Source organism: Gracilinanus agilis, chromosome 4 (assembly GCF_016433145.1).
Source record: "Gracilinanus agilis isolate LMUSP501 chromosome 4, AgileGrace, whole genome shotgun sequence".
Classification (NCBI taxonomy): domain Eukaryota; kingdom Metazoa; phylum Chordata; class Mammalia; order Didelphimorphia; family Didelphidae; genus Gracilinanus; species Gracilinanus agilis.
Genome location: NC_058133.1, coordinates 203046407 through 203068431, shown reverse-complemented (window position 1 = coordinate 203068431; position 22025 = coordinate 203046407). Strand labels below are relative to the sequence as shown.

The following is a 22025-nucleotide window of genomic DNA, read 5'->3' as shown; positions in this document are numbered from 1 at the left end:
CCCTTCCCCCTCCCCCTCTCCCTCTCCCTCTCCCTCTCCCTCTCCCTCTCTCTAGGCTAGACAATGGTCATTAAGTGACCAGCTTAGGATCATGCAACTAGTAAGTATCTGAGGTCAGGTTTGAACCCAGGACCTTCCAACTCTAGGCCTGGCTTTCAAAATGAGCCACCTCAACATGATATTTCTAAAATCTAAAGTCTTTTAACTGATTAATAAATTCTAATGACTATTATGGTAAAATATAAACTATTCATTTTGACTTCTGTTACTATCAGCCTATCTAAGCCAATTATACACAGATCTCTTTACTATCTGGCCAAATTGGTTTTTTGTTTGTTTTTTTAAACATACCATTGTACCTTTAGTCTCTGCTCAGAATGTACTCCATCATTTATTCTACATCTTAGGGAATGACTTGCTTCCTTTAAAATTCAGTTTAAGTGAAATCTCAAAGACCTTTCTCAGCTCCCTTTCAGCTGCTAGTTTCTCACCACCTTTTTCACTCCACATAGATTTTATTTTATTTTTCTATTAAGATCCTTGAGGGCATACATATATGATTTTGAAAAATGAACATTTCAGTATTCGAAGAATTGTACTATTCCATTTTTAATTTTTATATTTTTTGCTTATCACATAGCAGACACTTATTGTGTTGATTAATTTCTGATCCAAAAATGTAGATAAGAGTTCAAGAACTATTTTTAATTCATTGGGTTGCCATGAAGATCAAATAACAAAATCCATATAAAAATACTTTAACTGTAAAGTGAGTATATTAACAGATCATTAAAAGTGGTCCAGTATTAGAAAAATTGGGCAATTCTTTGAAATCATAGATAGGTTTGACTTATTTGAAATTTTTGCTTAGTTTACTCAATTTGATGTTTTGTGGACAGTTCCATGTTATCTTAATACAAGCAAGTTTAGGGTGTATACATTGACTAGAGTCAATGATTGTTAATAGGACCTTGAGATTATTAGCTAATAAAACAATCAAAGATATTGGCAAGATACACATTACTTATAAGTTCTTAGACCTGCACACTTGGAAATATTTTTCTAACCTCATTTTTAAAACTCTTAAAAATAAGTTTGTGAGTTTTCAACCTGTCAAAAAGAGTAACATGAAATACCCAATTAGTTTGCAAGGAATATTAATAAACATCAAGGGAAATGGAAATGTGTTAGACAGATTTCAACCAAAAACTTAATGTAGATGGAATTCAAAATTAAGTATGATTTAAAAAAATTTTTTATTTTTATTTTTATTTAAAACCCTTACCTTCTGCCTTGGAGTTAATGCTGTGTATTGGCTCCAATGCAGAAGAATGGTAAGGGCTAGGCAATGGGGGTTAAGTAACTTGCCCAGGGTCACATAGCTAGGAAGTGACTGAGGTCAGATTTGAACCTAGGACCTCCTATCTCTAGGCCTGGCTCTTAGTCCACTGAGCCACCCAGCTGCCCCTCCAAAATTAAGTATGATTAAATATAACTAATGATGCAATTTTTCTATTTGGTTCTGTAGGTTTGTGAACTACTCTTTTTACCAATGACAATCATTAAAAATTTTTTTTTAGTTAAGTTACATCATATTTCAAATCATGTTAATACTATTGTATTGGTCCAAAATACTTGGAAAATTTTGACTTGGGGAGGCATTAGTGGAAAGAATTCTGGTTCTAGTACTTATTACTTCTATCAGCTTTTAAACAGTTGACTTCTTTGGACCTCTCTTATCTCCAAAATTAGGGAATTGGATTAGATTGGGTTTTTCATCTTTTTTGTTATGTCTCTCTGACAATCCAATGAAACCTATAAATTCCTCAGTATATTTTACATGCAAAAAATGAAATATTTAATATTATGAAAAAACCCAGTTATATTGAAATGCAGTCCTCAAAATATAAAATAAAATAATTGACTCCATAAATTGACTCCATAGGCAGTGATTTCCAAACGTTATGGATTTTTGATCTTTATCAGTGATTTATACATATATAAATGTATATACATTACATATATACATTTACACACACACTTATACATACATGTTATGTCTGCTCCTGTGGTATATATTATGTACAAATAAAACAAAATACAAATTCAGAGGAATGGGATAAAGATGAAATTATTTTAGAAATGTTAAATTTATTACAACAAAATTTTAAAATAATGCTTCATTATTTTTGAAATTCTTGGTTTAACACTTAAAAGTGCTAAAGTGATAAAATCATTTTTAAAAAATGATTGTCATAAGAGTGGTTCACAAACCTATAGGTCCAAATGGAAAAATTGCATCATTAGTTATACTTAAATCATACTTAATTTTGGATTCCATCTACATTAAGTTTTTGGTTGAAATTTGTCTAACACATTTCCATTTCTCTTGATGTTTATTAATATTCCTTGCAAACTAATTGAGTATTTCATTTTACTCTTTTTGACAGGTTCAAAACTCACAAACTTATTTTTAAGGTTTTTAAAAATCAGGCTAGAAAATTCTATTTCCAAGTATGCAGGTCTGAGAACTTATAAGTAATGTGTATTTTGCTAATATCTTTGATTGTTTTATTAGCTAATAATCTCAAGTTCTTATTAACAATTGTTGACTCTTAAGTCCACATTTCAAAAAATCCCAAGTTCAAATTTTTGGGGACCAAATTCTTGTCCAATCTGATTGCATGCCTCCCTTCCCCCCACTTCTACCCCAATGTGGGTGGTGAAGAACTCATACTACAAGTTCCAGGCCTGCCATTTTCTAGTTTTGTTTAAATTCTTTTAAACAAAAAAAAAAATTTTTTTTAAATTATAATCTTGAAAAACATCACAAAAAGGGCATTTCCTTTATGAAGTATGGAAAAGAAGACTGCATATAACTGTGGTTGTGCACTATGTTCAGCTTGTTTTTGTGATATCTTTTTAATTTAGCATATTAATTTAACATTGCTGTTTGTCTATACAATAATACTAATATTAGCCAAACATTTACATAGCACATATTATGTGCCAGACACTTTGCTAAGTAAGCACTTTACAATTATGTCATCTTTACCACAATCCTGGGAAGGAGGGGAGGAAGTATTGTCCTCATTTTATAGATAAGGAAATTGAGGCAAATCAGAGGTTAAGTGATTTGCTCACGGTCAAGGATAGTAAGAATCTGAAGCCAAATTTGAACTAAGGTCTTTTTACTCCATACTTGGTGCTCTATGTATTATGCCACCTAGCTGTTCCTAATATTTCCATCCGAACTTTTGCTCTCATCTATGTGTTTTTTTAATAAGGATTTATTTTTGCTTTTTTCTATATGGTATCCATACTCCGACTATCTCCACCCCTGCCCCTTAACTTACTCTTCAGTTCTTCCCTCTTGTCAAATGAAATAGATCCATCCACACATTGGCTATGTCTGAAAATGTAGGTCTTATTCTGTTCTTCTAATCATCAGTCCATCCATTACCTTCTTTTTGAGAACTGGAGAGCATTATTATCAGTCTTCCCCAGAATTCATTAGTCATTGAATTTGATCAGCTGTTAGTTGAGTTTTTGTAATAGTTATTGTAGAAATTGTCTACATTAGTTCATACTAGTCTTAACAGGTTTCTTAGAATCTATCCCTTTCATAATTTATTACAAAAGAAAATTATAGGTTTATACCATAATTGTTTATCTATTGTCCAATTGATAAGGCACCCTTTTTATGCCTAGTTCCTTGACTACGACAAGAAGTCATGAACAGTTTTTGGATATGTCCTTTTTCTCTGATATTTTTGAGGAGAGGTTTAATTACCTCATTGTGGCATTTCTGGGTCAAAGTATATGTATGCACAGTTTACCAATTGTTTTTGCTGTTGTAGTTTCAAATTACTTTCCAGAATGTTTGGGCTAAATTCATAGTTCCACTAACATATTCCTGTCTTGCTGTAGACCCTCTTAACAGTTGCAGTTTTCTTTTTTTGTTATCTTAATCATATCTGATGTTTTGTTACTCTTATATGATTTGGAATGTTTTTTAATATGGATATTTAGTAAATTTTTTTTCTTTTGAGAACTGCCTATTTTGCATTCTTTGACCATTAATCTTTTGGGGAATAATTCTTGTTCTTAAAATTTTATACTGATTCCTTATATATCTTGGATAGCAAAACTTTATCAAATTTTTCTGCTTTGGTTTTTTCCTAGTTAACTTGTATGTTGGTTTTGTTTTTTTTAAACCCTTACCTTCCATCTTAGAATCAATACTGTGTATTGGTTCTAAGGCAGAAGAGTGGTAAGGACTAGGCAATGGGGTTAAGTGTTTTGCCCGGGTTCACACAAGTAGGAAGTGTCTGAATCCAGATTTGAATCCAGGACCCTCTCATCTCTAGGCCTGGCTCTCAATCCACTGAGCCACCCAGCTCCCTCTCCTCCCCCTCCCCTAGTTAACTTAAAATTCTTGAGTGCATTGATTTTGCTTGTTCAAAAATATTTTAAAATTTTAATATAATAAATATTGTCTTTTATTTTTTGAGATCTTCTTTATCCCTTATTTGCTCAAAACTCTTCCCTGGTTCCAAGATGTACTTAATTCATTTGTGGTATCATATTTTTTATAATAATACTAGTAATAATAGCTAGCATCTATGTAGGGCTTACTGTATATACCAGGTCCTGTTCTACTAAGCACTTTACAATTACTATTATCTCATTTGATCCTCACAACCTTTAAGAGGTAGGTGCTATTATTATCCTCCCCATTTTACATTTGAGGAAACAAGGAGAGGTTAAGTCATTTGCTAATTTGTCTGAGTGAAACTTAGAATTGAACATCTTCCCAACAATTCTAGAAAGTAGGTTTTATTATTATTTTTGACTTAACAGTTGAGGAAATTGAGGTAAACAGTGCTTAAGTGATTTGTTCAGGGTCACACAGCTGGTGTCTGATCAGATTAGAATTCAGATCTTCCTGAGGCTGGATCTAGTGCTCTATATCTAACATCTAGTCCAGTGATGATGAACCTTTTGGAGACAGAGTGCTTGGCGTGCTCCCAAACCCCAGAGAGGAGAGGGAGGTAGTGTTCCCATTTGCTGCTGGGCAGAGGGACAGGTGAAGTGAGGGACATGTGGAGAAGTGGAGGAGAGCAGCCTGAGCGTTTTGTTCCCCTCCAGCTCTGTGCCATGCCCTCAAACCTATCTCCTCTCCAACCCCACCATGGGAATCACCTTCACCACACTCTGCAGGCAGTTTCGCTTGTGAGCCCCCCTTACACACACACACACACACACACACACACACACACACACACACACACACACACACACACACACACACACACACACACGCGCGCGCGGAAGGGAGGAAGTACTACCATTGGCTGCTGGGCAGAATGGTGGGGAAGTGAGGAATATCCTCAGGCTCCTGGACCTATGCTTTTTTGTGCTACACTTTTCCCCAGGCGTTTTTGTCAAATCATGAGTTTGTCTCCAGTAATTGGAAACCCTTGGATTTATCAAGGGCTACTACTATTGATCGCTTCTGGATTTTGTGTACTTTACCTATTGGTCAATTTTTATATTTTTTAATCAGCACTAAATAGTATGGATTATTACTGCTTTGTAGTGTAGTTTGTGATTGGCTATAGCTACACTCCTTTCTTTATTGCTTCATTATTTTATGTTAAATTTTTTTTTCTTTTTCTTCCTGATGAATTTTATTTTTTCTAGTTCTGTAACGTTTTGGTAATTGCGTATTCAACTGAAATGATAAATTAATTTAGACAATATTGTCATTTTTGTTATTGTTATGACCCAACTGTTTTTCTAATATTATTAATGTCCAATCTGTAGTTTCTTTGCAGGAATCATTTTAAGACCTCCATTTTTGGAAGATAGTTAAAATGAAATAATATCCATAAATTCATTTAATTAGGCACTTATAAACTGTGGTTGATTAAGTGTTGAAAATGAATTAATAGGTGAGGTCATAACTATTAACATTCCCTGTGAGTTGTGATACTTCTCAGGATTTTTAGGTGTTAAACAGGCCCAACGAGAGTGCCATTGCCAAATTGTATTTAAATATTAGTAAATCTTAATTTCTATTTTTTTAGAGAGAACATAAATATGAATTAAAATATTTTCTTTTCTTATGCCCTAGAATAGATTGTCATTTGTATCTCACTTTGGATATGTCTGCTTTTAGCTCAAAAGCCATGATCTCAAATTCTGGAGGTAAAATTGGTACCTCGTTTTTTGTTCAGTTTCCTCAGCTAAAAAAAGTTTTATTTAAATTGTGAAGTTCAATGAAAAGAAATGTGTGGGAGTACATTGGATAGAGTGCCAAGCCTGGATTTGGGAGGATCTGGGTTCATAATGTGGTCTCATATATGTCCTAGCTGTGTACTTCTGGGCAAATTATTTATACCTGATTGTTTAGCCCTTACTGCTCTTCTGTCTTAGAATTGATAGTAAAACAGAAGGTAAGGATTAGAAAAAAATTTTTAAAGGAAGAAAAAATATTCTTGGTAAGGGTTAGAGGTATGTTATCCACTTAACACATATTCCCCAATTTAGAATGTTATTTTTGTACTGTGAACGATTCACACAGTTTGGAGAGTTTTTTGTGAATTCCAATGTTTTTATATGTAAAAACACTTGTCTGAATATCTTTAAATGAAGTCTGTTTTCAAGAACAAATTGGGGGAAAATTGTGTTATATTGGAAATAATAGAAACCTTTTAAAAATATCATATGGATATATCTTCAATTTGTTTCTTGTTCATGAATTTTCACTCTTTAATTTAGTAAATTATTTTGAATGAACATGTTTGCTACAGGTCGTAATTATCTTTTGAATGAGAATCCCTTATCCTTGGCTGTACTTATCAGTTGATTCTACTCTAAATAGCTGGATTGTAATTTTGTCTTTTTGAATGCAGGCTGCATATCATTGTAATTCATGGCAGTTGACATTTCTTAACATTTATGTTCTTGTAAATCTTTAAAAAATTAACTAGAGTAAAAGCAATTTTATATATTAGCTCTGGTATAGGGTTTCTTAAATGATAATGATATATGCTTGATAAAATGTGGTTATTTTGAAATTTATGTAAAAATTTTTTTAGTTTTAGGACTCCCAAGCAATAGTACACTAAAATTAAATTTTATGTGGATTTATTTTATAAGTAGAGCCCTTCATTGAAAAATTCTCATCTATGTCTTAACACATTTAAAAAGTGTATTGATCCCAAGTCAAAGGTGAAGCCCCCAGCCATTTTACTACTGGGGATTATTTAGGGAATATGCTGGTTCTCTAATTAGTAGGGGCGGGGTATGTGTTTTGAAGAATTTCTCTGTCTCTTTCTCTCTGTGTAAATGTATTGGAGGTGTGGGTGGGAGAGTGACCTTTTAATATAGACTTTACTGGGGAGTTAGTAGAAAAAAAAAAAGGTTCAATGAAGGACATGTCATATTGAAGTAATAATGGTGAATTTGGCTATAACTTTGACAGTAGATGTGATAATTCTATACCCTACTAATATACAGAAAAAAGGAAGAGGCATTTAGAGGTGCATCATTTTTAAAAAGGGAATCTAATTAAATCAGTAAGAATATCTTTGTCCAGAATATTCTGTGTTTACTCTTAAATGGAAACAGAGGACTAAACCAGATTATTTCAAGATATCTCCAATCCATTAATTATGAAAATGTTTCATATGTTATTTTTCCTTCTATGTATTTACTAACTCTCTTCTTCTTTCTCCTAGACTATCCTCTGGCAACATATTAAGGGGCCGTGGAGCTGGCCTCAGCAACAGGAGAGGCTGGACTCCCTGTCTCTCTGTGCTGAATGGCTGCGATGGCGCCCGCTCTCACTGATGCAGCAGCTGAAGCTCACCATATCCGGTTCAAACTGGCTCCCCCATCCTCTACCTTGTCTCCTGGCAGTGCCGAGAACAACGGCAACACCAATATCCTTATTGCTGCCAACGGAACAAAAAGGAAAGCCATTGCAACAGAAGATTCCAGTTTAGATTTCCGAAGCAACCCTACCAAGGAAGATTTGGGAAAGCTACAGCCATTGGTAGCATCTTATCTCTGCTCAGATGTAGCATCTGTCCCTTCAAAAGAATCTTTGAAATTGCAAGGAGTCTTCAGTAAGCAAACAGTCCTTAAATCTCATTCTCTCTTATCTCAGTCTTTTGAACTCAGAGCTGAGCTGTTGGGGAGACAGCCAGTTTTGGAGTTTTCCTTAGAGAATATAAAAACCATGAGTACAAGTGGTCAGCCAACTCTGCCACAAGCACCTGTAAATGGGTTGGCCAAGAAATTGACTAAAAGTTCAAATCCTGACCACGATAATTCCAGTTCTCTCAATGGGGGAAAATGTGCTCTTTCCTCCTCAATTCTCCAGGGTGTTGAAGTTCGGGGTTCTGAATCTGGAGAATTGAAGGTGGGTTTGACCAATACAACTCTTCCACATAGAAGCCTTGATGTTGAGCACGTGTTTAGCAATAATGGCACTGCAAACAAATCTTCCGTAAATTCCACGGAGCAGCTGGCACTTCAGGGGGGCAGTGGAGAGAGTAGGTTGTCACCTGACATAGACTCCAAATCTAATTTTGGGGGTAGCAAGCCACAGGAGCAAAAATCTCCCCTGCCTTGTAGCATCTTTAGTGCTCTAGATTCTGATGTGAGGACAACAGCATTATTGCGGCGGCAGGCAGACATTGAGAGTCGTGCCCGAAGACTGCAGAAGCGCTTACAGGTAGTGCAGGCCAAACAGGTAGAGAGGCACATACAGCATCAACTGGGTGGGTTCTTAGAGAAGACTCTAAGCAAACTGCCGAACTTGGAATCCTTGAGGCATCGTAGCCAGTTAGTGTTAACACGGAAGGCTGAAGCTGCCCTGCGGAAAGCTGCCAGTGAGACTACTACTTCAGAAGGACTTAGTGGTTTTCTGAAAAGTGATTCTATTTCAGAAGAATTGGAGAGATTTACTGCTAGTAGCACAGCTAATCTGAAGTCCAGTGAACAGGCCTTTGATTCAGATGTCACTGACAGTAGCTCAGGAGGGGAGTCTGACATCGAGGAAGAAGAACTGGCTAAGGCTGATACAGAGCAACGCCATGTACCACTGTAAGTATTGTCCAAACTCAACATTGCTTCTCCACCCCCCTCCTCCTGTCCCCCCAACCTCCCTCCTTACCTTCTGTCTTAGAACCAATACTATATAATATGTTGGTTCCAAGGCAGAAGAGCAGTAAGGGCTAGGCAATGGGGGTTAAGTGACTTGCCCAGGGTCACACAGCTAGGAAGTGTCTTGAGGCCAAATTTGAACCCAGAATCTTCTGTCTCTAGGCCTGGCTCTCAATCCACTGAGCTACCCAGCTGCCCCCCTTGCTTTTAAAGAAATGATAGGACTTAGTGGAAAATTCTTTGTGAATAAATTGTTTTACTATTCTTTTTGCAATGCCTAAATTCTGTTTACTTGACTGTAATTTAGAACACATAAGTAGCTTTAGAAGGTGTCTGTGTACCTAAATTTATTTGTTGGTGAGGTGGGTATTTCTGGATACAGTGTGATAATGTTTTACTGAATTCTAAAATGATATTTTTTATGTGACATCCCATTTTACTCTACTTTTAGAAGAAGGTATCAATCAAAAGGTTTCCTATTTGAAGTAGTACTTTTTTCTTTTTCTTTTGAAAGATAATATTTTTCCATGTTTACATGATTCATTGAAGTAGTACTTTTAATTGAATAAAGAATTAGATTAAGGATTTCTCATTAATTGTAGAAATAATTTGTAAAAATGGATATATTTTGTTTTTTACATCACTTAAATTTTCTAATATATCCATATCTCCATAGAGCCATTCCTTAAAACAAAGAATAAAAAAAGAAAAAAATTTCAGGAAAATTAACCCATATATCAGTTAAGTTTGACACCCTATGTCAGTGATGGTAAACGTTTTAGAGACTCCTTGCCAGGCCCTGCCTCACTCCCCTATGTTAGGGAGTGGGTCCAGGCTCACAGAGCTGGCTCTGCACACCATCTTTGGCACACATGCCATAGTTTTGCCACCATAGTCCTATGTGGTATTCCTAACCTATAGTCCCTCACTTGCACAGAAGGAAAAGAAGTACATTTTTATATCTTTGTGGCCATGCTTGGCCATTTTAATTTAATCTTTCATTTCATTTAGTTTAATTTTTTTGTTCTCTACCTTTTAACTTCAGCAGGGAGTGATGGCCTTGGGAAGTACTTGAAAAAACAGAGGTTCTAGTGAAGACAAAAAATAGGTTTAGCAGAAATATGGAATAAAGAGGAATATAATGATGCAATTTATGAATTCTGTAAAGGAATGTGACAGCTCTTGATCATCAAAGTAGAATACATGTGAGTGATGGATTAAGAATGTGATCATAGCTTCTTATAGCTGAGGTAGAGACTGTTGGGAGTAAGTTATAGACTGTGAGCAGGTAGAGGAACTAGAAAGGGCAGGATATTTGAGACTACATCAATATGAATATTGAAGTCCTGAAGGCACCAAAAGGGAAAGAGGTAACAAGTTCTCCCTGTAATGATTACTAGATTTCTGGTCTTCTTGCTTTGGTTATGATATACTGCCTCTTTGACAGAATTCAGTTAAACAATTTTTTGTTTAAACAATTTTTTCATAATTAGCTTAAGAGTGATTACTTATTGCCTTTTGTATTTATGGAATAAATGTGCAAGATAAGGTGAAAAATTTGAATCCATATTATATGCCAGAAAAATTAGATACAATACTAGAGTGGGGTGTTTTCCCTTGTCCTTTTTTTTAAGTTCCTTCTTCCTTTCCAGGTTGCATACAGATGATATGGCAGAAAATGTAACTTTTAAGGCTCCTTTTTATTTTTTATTTTTTTGAGGAAAGAAACATGTTAAAATTACTCCATGCAGTCTTAGTGGAAGAAAACAAATTGGCGAAAATTAGGTTGCCATTAATGGATTTTTAAAAGACCGTTGACATGTTTCTTTTTAGTTGTGGCTGTTTTTTGGTTGTCAGGAATGCCTGGAAATCCTTGTTCTTGTAAATATCCATTTCTTTTCTTGGAATATTATGTTCCGTTTCACTGGGTAGATGATTTTTGGTTGCAAGCCTAGATTCCTTGCCTTGTGGAATATCATATTTTATGCCTTCCTGTCCTTTAATGTAGAAGCTGCTAGGTCCTATGTAATTTTTTTTTTAAAACCCTTAACTTCTTCTGTGTATTGGCTCCTTGGTGGAAGAGTGGTAAGGCTGGGCAATTGGGGTCAAGCGACTTGCCCAGGGTCACACAGCTGGGAAGTGTCTGAGGCCAGATTTGAACCTAGGACCTCCCTTCTCTAGGCCTGACTCTCAATCCACTGAGCTACCCAGCTGCCCCCCCTTAGCTCTATTTTTGGGTTGGAGGAAATACTGTCCCACACTTGTACTGTGCCCTGGATTGGCTCAACTGTCTCTGCCTCAGATTGATGATGCTGCAGTGTCAGACTGCCATGGAGGTTTGCAGCAATTCAGTTGAGATACTTTTCTCACTGGGCCTAGTTGGGTTCTGTTCTGCCCACTCCCACTGAGGACCATGCTGGGCCACTTTCCTTCCACTGCTGTCTGCTCTGTATTGCGTTGGTTTCTGCTCTTATCCTGCTGAGGTGGACTTAGTCTGCTGTGCTCTTACTCCTGCTGCCTCCTGAATTCTTCTGAGGCTTGTTAGTGTTCTCTTCTCATATCCTAGCAAGATGAATCCTCCTTGTAGTTTCTCCACATTGTTCTGTACTGGAGCACTGCTCTATCCCTTCTGTTGGTTCTGCCACTCTAGGATTTATTATGAGGCATTTTTGTTCTTATGTGGTTGTTCGGAGGGTGATTAGTGGGCTCTGAGTTTTTTACTTCACCATCTTGGCAAATCCTCTTCTATTCCAGCAAATTAAGGAGTAAGAAGGCCTTTAAAAGGATATAGTCTGGGACAGTTTGATGGCTGAGCTTGGGGTAGAGTTCAGTGGTAGCGAGCTAGGCCTGGACATGGGATGTCCTAAGTCTAAATCTGACCTCAGATACTTTTTAGCTATGTGACCTTGGCCAAGTCACTGAACCCCCATTGCCTAATTCTTACCTTTCTCTTGCTTGACACATAGTATTCTTTTTTTCCCCCCAAACCCTTAACCTTCCATCTTAGAATCAATACTGGGTATTGGTTCTAAGGCAGAAGAGTGTTAAGGGCTAGGCAATGGGGGTTAAGTGACTTGCCCAGGGTCATATAACTAGGAAGTGTCTGGGGCTGGATTTTAACCCAGAACCTCCCAACTCTTGGCCTGACTCTCAATCCATCGAGCCACCCAGCTGCCCCTGATAGTATTAATTCTAAGATAGAAAATAAGAGTTACTTTTTAAGCATATAATTTTAACAATTTTGAATTTTGAGTCTGTGTGGGTGAAAATGTTGTGGTTAATTCTGTTATAGTAAGTCTAATTCCTTCCTGTAACCATTAATTTAGCTTTTTTGTTTTTTCTTAAGTTTATGGCACACAAGACAAATTTTAAATGCTCCTGACCTTCTCATTAGTATTTTGAGAATAGTTATCCTTGAACACATCCATGTTTTCAGGAGAAATATTCCCTTTTACCTGTTCACAGTATAATGTAACTTAATCTACATTGGTATGTTGGAGTACTAACTAAATAAACTAATTTACTGTCCATCATTGTTCATGTCCCCTCCCCTTGGAATTTGTGGTGATATTAGGTAGTGATGGGTGGGTGACACTTTGGACACCTAGTTTTTGGCTATTTGTGAATAGATTTTCTTCCTTTTTTTTTTTTTGTGATATCTGGAAAGAGTTTATAGTGAAATGTAAACCATCTATTAAATCTTATTAGCTTGAATAATTTTGTTGGCTTTTAAAGCTAATTAACTGTGTTGTCTTTGAGACTTGGAGAGTAAAATAGCAAGATAATATTGTTGGCTGTCTCGAGTGAAGTAAAGACTCTAAAAATTGATACTATATGTAAGGGGGTGGGTATGGTTTTTAAATGGTCTTTAAGGATAGCTCTAGATTAACGGAGCTTTAGGAGTAGTGTTTTGAAAGATGGGTTGGCTAGGAAATTTATTGCCGTGCATTTTGGGAGTTTCTAGTCCTATTTCATTTTACTGGTTATTTCTTCTTTCCTTTCTGGGAATGGGACTTTCCGGAATCTCCATAGTGTTTGGCCTCTCTTAAATTTCTATCTTAGTTAAATTTAAAGTTTAGGTCTTTGAGTAAAGATTGCATGTTGTACGGACTTTATTATTGTATGGATTTTGTCTATTAAGGAAATATTTGTTTTGTCTCTTTGTTAGTACAACATCATAAATCACTGTTGGGAAACTATCCTGTGTGTTTTGACCTCCAAGGTTATATAAAATACATTTATACAACTTGAAATAAGTCTTGGATATGATATTAAAGAACATGGGTTCAAGTTATGGCCTTGACAGTTGAGAGCCATGTGACATCTCTGTTTTGGTTACTGGTGAATTCATTTCCTTTGGCTTTCTGTCATTTAATTATTTAATAATAACTTTTATTCATTCTTTTAAACATTTTAGAAAATGAAAAGTTTTAATGACAACTGTCTGTTTTCCAGTCAGAAGCCAAGGGGATTTTTCTAGAATGTAGGTCTCACCATAACACCTCTCTGCTCAGTGAGGTTGAGTGGATTTCTATTATTTGCAGGATCAAAGAGAAAATCCTTTGATTGACATTTGAAGCTTTTCATAATCTGGCCTCTTTCTACCTTTGCAATCATCATATTTTTTTAGAATCCAGCTGTATTGGCCTATTTGTAGTTCCTAGGTCTGGACGCTATAACTCCATGTCTTCATACTGACTGTCCTTCATGCTTGGAGTTTGCTCTGCCACTTCACTACCATTCTTATTTTACTTGGCTTCCTTTAGGACTTGAATCAAGACATATATACACTACTAAGGAAAGCTTTTCCTCTTTCTGGTTAACTTGATTTACTCTGTATGTATCTTGTATGTACTTGATTGTTTAAATTTTGTTTTTTTTCTGTTGTTAAGTGTGTATCTTGAGGATGCAGAATTTTTTTTGCCTTTCTTTATATCCATAAACGCTTGGTGACTAATGGACTAAAGGCTTTGACTCCTTCATGGCTGGTGTAAGAACTTTGTCAAGCATCAAAACTAACCTTCCAAATCGCTGTTGCTTAGGAAAATAGCTGTACAGTGTTAAGAGGATAATAAGCATCTACAACTTGGATTGAATGAATGGGCATTTTGGATAAGGAGAGGAAAAACTCATGAATATAAATTCCTTTTTAGAGAGAACTGGGAAAAGAAGTTAAGGGAGGAAAACTACAAGATATTTTTCAAGCCACAAAGCATTTTACCAAGCACCTAGCATGTGTCTTATACTGTCCTAGGTGCTGGATTACAAAGACAAAAATGAAACTGTTCCAAGACATCTATATATTCTATACAAAATAAAAATGAGGTAAATTTTGGAGGAAGGCTCTAGAGACTACAGGGGATGAGTGGCCTTACTTGGTGAAGGTGATCTTGAACTAAACTTAGAAGGAAACTACATATTAATTCTAAGAGGAAGAGTGACAAGAGACATTCCAGGCATGGGGGGGTTGGGAACAACTTCTATAAAGGAATGGAGATAGGAGATGGAATGGAGTGGGTTAGGAACTACAGGAAAGCTAATTTGTATGAATAGAAGATTTGAGTGAAGCTAGAAAGGCATGTTGAAGGCAGATGGTAAAGGGTTTTAACTGCCAAAGAGAGGAGTTGATATTTGGTCCTCAACTGCCACTGAGTTATGCAGCGGCTGACATAATCAGACCTGCAGTAAAGGAATATCTTCTGGATTTCCAATGGGCAAATCAAGAAAACTCTTCAAACTTTTGTTTATTCATTAGTGAAAATATAGCCTTTACTTCTCCACAGGTTTATATAATAATGGAAAACTTAGATAATTCATGTAAAAACCAATTGAACAGTAAAGCTTTCAAAAGCATATGTGGTAGTGGTATTATAATCCTTCACATATTAAAGATTAATTTATTGCTAATATTTTTATAATGCTTTATAGTTACAATGCCATTTGACATGCATCCTCTTGAATTTCTACTACCAGCATTGTAAGTATTTTCCCTTAAAAAAATTAAAAGAATGAGGAGACTGAGAGAGGTTAAATGATCCATCTGACCTGGCCATACAGCTATTAAATGTTGATACCTCATCCTTTAGAGTTTCTACCATAACATCTTGTTCTAGTAGAGTAGACTTTTTTTCTGCCTGCTTTCTGGCAAGTAGGTTGTGATATCTTTATTTCACATAAGAGAGAACTGAGACTAGATTGAAACTTTTGATTCTTAGTCCAAAGTGGTATCTTTGCATGTGATACAAAATCATATCATATATACCTCTTTTACAACTATGGGATCCCTTACCTGATAAGGATTTAAGGCAAGAGTCTTAGTGATTATTCTTTCCTTATTTCCAAAGACAATGACTTATTTCAGATTAACCCTAGCCTTTTAATCTGTTCATAGATTTTTGACTTTATTACCTTTGTTGTCATTACCTCCAACTCCTCATTATTCTTAATCACCAAATTAATGGCATTATTGCCACAACTGTTTTTTTGTTTTGTTTTTATAACCCTTACCTTACATCTTAGAGTCAATACTGTGTATTGGCTCCAAGGCAGAAGAGTGGTAAGGGTAGGCAATGGGGGTCAAGTGAGTTGCCCAGGGTCACACAGCTGGGAAGTATCTGAGGCCAGATTTGAACCTAGGACCTCCCATCTCTAGGCCTGGCTCTCAATCTACTGAGCTACCCAGCTGCCCCTGCCACAACTGTTTTTAAACTGACAAGCAGTTACAAATGAATTTAAATTATATGGCTCAAGGTGCAGAGTTTTCTCTTTTCATATTGAAAGACAAACATGGTTCCCTATATTTTGTTGGTTTCTCAATGCAAAAATAAAAATATTCTTGGACTGAGCTTCTTAACCTTTCGAACCATTTCATAGTCTATTGAATTCCTTTTAATGTTTTTAAATGAAGGATATGCTAAATTTCAATTAGAAATAAATGAGAATAAAAATGTAGTTTTTCTGTCCAAGTTCAAGGACCTATTGAAATCTATCCACATATTCCTTGATCCCCTAGTTAAGCCCATTAAGAATCCCCTGCTCTTAGAGAAATTTAATCTCATTTCCTGAATTTTTATGTAATATATCACCTCACTATAATTATCATTGTGCTCCAACTGCCAAATGAAGCAACTATCCTATGAAGATTATGTTTGAGAGCTATATTTCTTTCCTGCTTCTCTGTTGATTTACTTTTAAGCTGACTTTATGCTCTCTCCAGTTTTTTTAGCAGTGAGCAGAAAGAAAGCTTGTGTATGTATAGGGGAAGAAACAAGCATTTATAAATTGCTTACTATGTACCAAGCACTGTGCTAAATTCTATACAAATATTATTTCATTTGAGCCTCACAACAACCCTGAGAGGTAAATATATTAGTTAATTTTACAGTTGAGGAAACTGAGGGAGACAGGTTAAGTGATTGTCCCTGGTCTGAGGCCACATTTGAACTCTGGCATTTCTGACTCCAGTCTCAATGCTGTACCTACTGACTCACCTCACTACCTAAAAGATTCACTTCATTTGGAGAGTAACAATAATTGAAGACGTGGAAAAGGAAGTGACAAACTACTCAAATGTCTTTACTTTTGCCAAGAAAACTCCAAATGGAATCAAGAAGAGTGGGACATAACTAAATGACAAAAAACCAAACAAACAAAAACCAAACAATTAAAGACAATTCCATTCTCCTTAGTCTTAAATTGAATATTGAGTTTTCTTCTAAAAGTGACTTTGGAGGCTCTTATTTTGAAATTAATTTCTGAAATGTCGTGTTGAATTTAAAACTGGTATTTAAGTGTAAATAATGTAGAATGAAAATACGTGATATAGAAGTGTAACCTGGCACCCTAATTTTACTTCTGTTTGCTTGGATGTGTGAAATCTATATTGTTTTTAGTTATCTTTGGGAAACATTCTGTTTGAGTACTAGAGTATAGCTTTATATTCTTGGAAACCTGTGCTTATCCTTTGTTAGATTGGACATGCTCTACTTTTTAAATTGAAATTTTTACCCCAATTACATGTAGAAACAATTTTTTGATAATTGTTTTCTGACATTTTACAATTCAGATCTCCCCACCCCCCTGGATGTTGATATAGGTTATATCATTGTTTTCATGAAATGCATATTCTCCTACATATCACATATACAATTATAAAGGAAATAAGTGAAAGATGACATATTTTGATTTGCAATCAGATCCCAATAGTTCCAACTTTGCCTGTGGATAATGGGTTTTTTATTATCTTTTATTATTTTTATTATCTTTTATTATTTTTATTTATCTGTTATTAATGCCTTTAGATTATTTCAGAATCTTATTTTGCTCATATTAGTTTAGTCATTCATAGTTGATCATCATATATTTCAGTTATTGTATACATTATTCTCCTTATTCTGCTCTTCACATTGCATCAGTTCATTGAAATCTTTCCAGATTTCTCTGAACTCATCCTGCTTATCATTTCTTATGGCAAAATAGTTTTCTATTATAACCATATGCCACAGCTCGTCCAGCCAATTCCCAATTGGTGGATACCCCTCCCCCAGCCCCCGTCACCCATTCTTTTGTGTTTTACTTTTCAAGTAATTTTTTAGCTATCAGCTAAAAGTGAAGAATATTTGTTTCTGCCTACTAAATATGAGGGGGTGAAAGGAAGAAGGTAAGAAGGTGGAATGGATGGGAGAAAGGAGAGAGGAAGGTAGAGGAAGGGAAAGAGAGAGAGAGAGACAGAGACAAACAGAAACAGACAGAGACTACATTGGAACAGAGCATGAAAAGGTGCCAAACTTTCTCCAGTGGGGTAAGTTGTAGCAGAGAGTCCTGGGAGATGTAGTCTCCCAGGGCTTACAATAATTTTAAATGACACAATATTGTTTCTTGATAGAAGGAAATAGTTGATTAAAAAATCAAAGTTTTTTACACTTATTTTCATCATTTTCTGGGTATCTGGAATAAACAAGTATTATGCTTTTACATTACCATTAGCCTTTCTTGAAAGCATCCCACCAGAAAAAAAATGTACGCTCCTTGATGATTCTGTGTGTGTAACATGGTTCTGTGTACATCAGGATCTTAATCAATATGATTGCATTGTAAGGGGGAAAGCAGATAAGTGGCTAAGGCCTGGACTGAGGAAGAGGAAGACCTGAGTTCAAATCTGGTCTCAGACACTTACTAGCCATGTAACTAACTCTGGGCAAGTCACTTAATCCTGTTGACCTCAGTTTACTTATCTGTCAAATGAGCTAGAAAAAGAAATGGCACCACTTCAGTATCTTTGCAAAGGAAATCCCAAATGGGGTTTCAAAGAGTTGGACACAACTAAAAAAGAGAGGGAAAGATTTAATTGTCTTGGGGCAATTTTTTTTTTATTCTTTTTCCAGATTAATTTTGAAGAGTATTATCAGTTGAATTTTGAAGTTTGGAAGAGGTATGAGATTTTTTGGGGAAAGATAATATAATGAAAATGCCATGCAGATCCAAATGGTACCTCTTCTTCCAATGAGATGTATTGTCCCATACTCAAAACTAAAAGGATTGGGGCCAGAAGATGAACCATTCCTCTCCCTCCCCCCCCCCCCCCCCCACACACACACACACACGGCTGATCACATCTTGAGGTCAGGTCAAGATCTCCCTGGGGATTTTGGCCTTTGCTTTAGAAGCCACTGAACTCGAGGACTAAGCTCTCTTCCAACTTTGGAGTTGCATGTAATTCTATCAGTTTGAATTCCAGAGAAATTCAGAAACTTATTTAGGAAGTATTCCTCTGTTGATCATATTAAGTTGTCTCTTTATTAGCAAATCTTCATTTAGTCTTCCGTCCTCTTCACCATTTCCATTTGTGTCAGATAGTGATCAACATACTTGGAAACCAATAAAAATTGAGAAACTAACCAGTAAATTTAATTCAGTATACAAATAGAAAATTCTCTAAAACAGAAATTCAGAATATTCACCATTTACTTGAATTTTCAGTGTAGAATTTTTCCTTCATGATATTAGAAAGAGAGCATTACAATGTAGTGAAAGGAATACTGGTTTTGAAAGCAGAAAATTAAATTTTACCACTTAGCAGCTATGTACATTCTTAAAAATTTAAGTGTTTATTTTTTAAAATATTTTCCATGTTTCCATGATTCATTTTTTCCCCATCCTCCCCTCTTCCCTAACCCCAGTCGATAAGCAATTCTACTGGGTTTTACCAATGTTATTACTTGATACCTATTTTCATATTATTAATTTTTTGCTATAGAGGGATCTTTTAAAGCCCAACCCCAAAATCACATACCCATATATACATGTGATAAGTGATGTCACATGTTTTCCTTTTGCATTTCTGTTCCCATAGTTCTTTCAATATGGATAGCATTCTTTCACATAAGTCCTTCAGGTGTGTCCTGGATTATTGCATTGTTACTAGTATCAAAGTCTGTTACATTGGATAGTTCCACAATGTTTCAGTTTTTCTGTACAATGTTCTCCTGGTTCTACTCATGCATCAGTTCATTGAGGTTTCTCCCAGTTCATATAGAAATCCTCCTGATCATCATTCCTTATAGCACAATAGTATTTCATCACCATCATATACCACAATTTGTTCAGTCATTTCCCATTCAAGGGACACCCACTCATTTTCCAATTTTTTTGCCACCACAAAGAGCATGGCTATAAATATTTTTGTCTAAGTTATTTTTCCTTGTTTTCTCTTTGGTTACAAGCCTAGCAGTGGTATTGCTGGATCAAAAGACATGTAATTTCTTAAACCTTTTGGGCATAATTCCAAATTGCCTTCCAGAATAACTGGATTAGTTCACAACTCCACCAACAATGCAGTAGTGTCCCAATTTTACCACATCTCCTCCAACATTTATTATTTTTCTTTACTGTTATATTGACCAGTCTGCTAGGTGTGAAGTAGTACCTCAGAATTGTTTTGATGTGCATTTCTCCAGTTAGGGAGGGATTTAGAAGCTGTGTAAATTTTGGTCAAGTCATTTAACCTCTGAATTTATTTGCTCCAGTTAAGGGTGATAATGCTCATGTTGTTATTTCATTTGTTCTCTGGGTTCTCCTTGAATTGTCTTGGCACAGTTGTCATGAGGAAAACCTTTTCTAAGTCAAAGCACAAATTCTAAGTGTCAAACAGGAAAAATAGTAGAACCCTCAAACCTTAATTTAAGGATCCTTAATCTTTCTGAGACATGGACCATATTGGCAGACTAATAAAGCCCATAGATCCCTTTCTCAATATATTTTTAAATGCATAAAATAAAGGCCCTTACATTACAAAAGAAAACAATTATAATTTTATCAAATTAAAAAGCAAAAACATTTACAGAGCCCAAATTAAGAACTTTTGCCTTATTCCACCTCCTTTTCAAAACAGTGAAAAAAAATTGGAGGCTTGGCTTCAACGTTCCACTGTTTTTGAAAGTGCCTTGTCATTTTCTCAACTAACTGTTGTACTCAACTCATTAATAAAAGTGGAAGAAATTATATAATTTTTCTTTTAGCTGGCTTAGATTGAGAGGGAAAAGGGTGGAATAGATGATTAATGGAAAGTTACTTCACGTTGACCTTTGGAGCTGTGAAGTTAGTTCTGGGTTCACTTTCACAATTGGTGTGAGTCTTAGCACTAATGATTTAAAAAATTATCTGGGGGCAGCTGGGTAGCTCAGTGGATTGAGAGTTGGGCCTAGAGATGAGAGGTCCTAGGTTCAAATCCGGCCTCAGACACTTCCCTGGGCAAGTCACTTGACCCCTATTGCCCACTCTTCCACCTAGGAGCCAATACACAGAAGTTAAGGGTTTTTTAAAAAAAAAATTATCTGACTTAAAAGCATGTTTTAGACAATCAAAATATTATAGCTATGTATTGCCCCAAAGTCAAAGAAGGCAGTGCTAGTCATATAATCGCAAGCAATAAGATACTTCCTTCCCTCTTCCCAGGGAACAGATAGATATAGAACTCATGGTATATTATTGATCATCTTCTCTTTGGTTCCCGCAACATTTTCGATTAAGAGATAGAAGAGGAAAAAAACCCCACTATCTACAGAACTTTTAGTCAAATTTGTGTAAACAGGATCCTTGAATTTCTTTTAGAAAAGCTAATAATTTATGAGAATGAAATGGCCTTCATTTTATGTTTTATAAGAAGCCAAGCAACTTAAATACAACTTTTAAAAGTAGGATTTTTGACTCATTAGACTTTTCTAGTGTAATATTTTCCTGCGGCATTGGAGGCATGGATAAGCATATAGTTGGGTTAAAGGTTTCTGTATAGAATCCCAGTTTTGCTATTTATGTAGAGAGTATGGCATGATGATAGAAGAATAAGTAAAGATGATAGATAAAGAAAAGGACAAATGACAGCAAGTACTCCTACTTGAGAATAGTGAATTTCAGTGCCTCAATATAGGCAGAATATTGGGTTTTTTTAATCTAAATCAGATATCAAGATAGTAAACATTTTCATATATAAGAACAGAAAGAGGATTGTGAAATGGAATCTATTCATTCCATACTACTTACTTTCAAACAAATAGAAAGAATAGTAAATTAAATATGCTATTTTCAAAGGTATCCTGCTTGCTATTTCCTTCTGAACTTCTTATGTGAATTTTTGAAAAATTATTTTATCATCCTCTTTGTTTTCTTCTTTTTTTGGTGGTGAGGGGGGAAGCAATACCATCAGTAGTTCTTGACTTTCCCAGAAAAACACAGTATTTATAAGAATAGTCAAGTAAAACATCCACACTTTTACCATATCTAAAAATATCCATTTCGTGTTTTATTTTAAGGTTTAAGGTGTCAAAGGGTAGGTAGAATGCTTCATCTCC

At 35.5% G+C, this 22025-nt stretch overlaps 1 protein-coding gene across 2 annotated transcripts in view; it reads left to right on the top strand.

Annotated features, from left to right (window-relative positions):
* Window positions 1-7804: 7804 nt before the first annotated feature.
* The window catches only part of KANSL1 (KAT8 regulatory NSL complex subunit 1), a 144664-nt gene continuing 130443 nt past the window's right edge, over window positions 7805-22025 (top strand). For both annotated transcript variants that reach the window (XM_044672734.1, XM_044672735.1), the window contains exon 1: window positions 7805-9120. In XM_044672734.1, the coding sequence (XP_044528669.1) occupies window positions 7832-9120 (1289 nt within the window). In that variant the 5' untranslated portion in view covers window positions 7805-7831. The remainder of the gene's footprint in view (window positions 9121-22025) is intronic.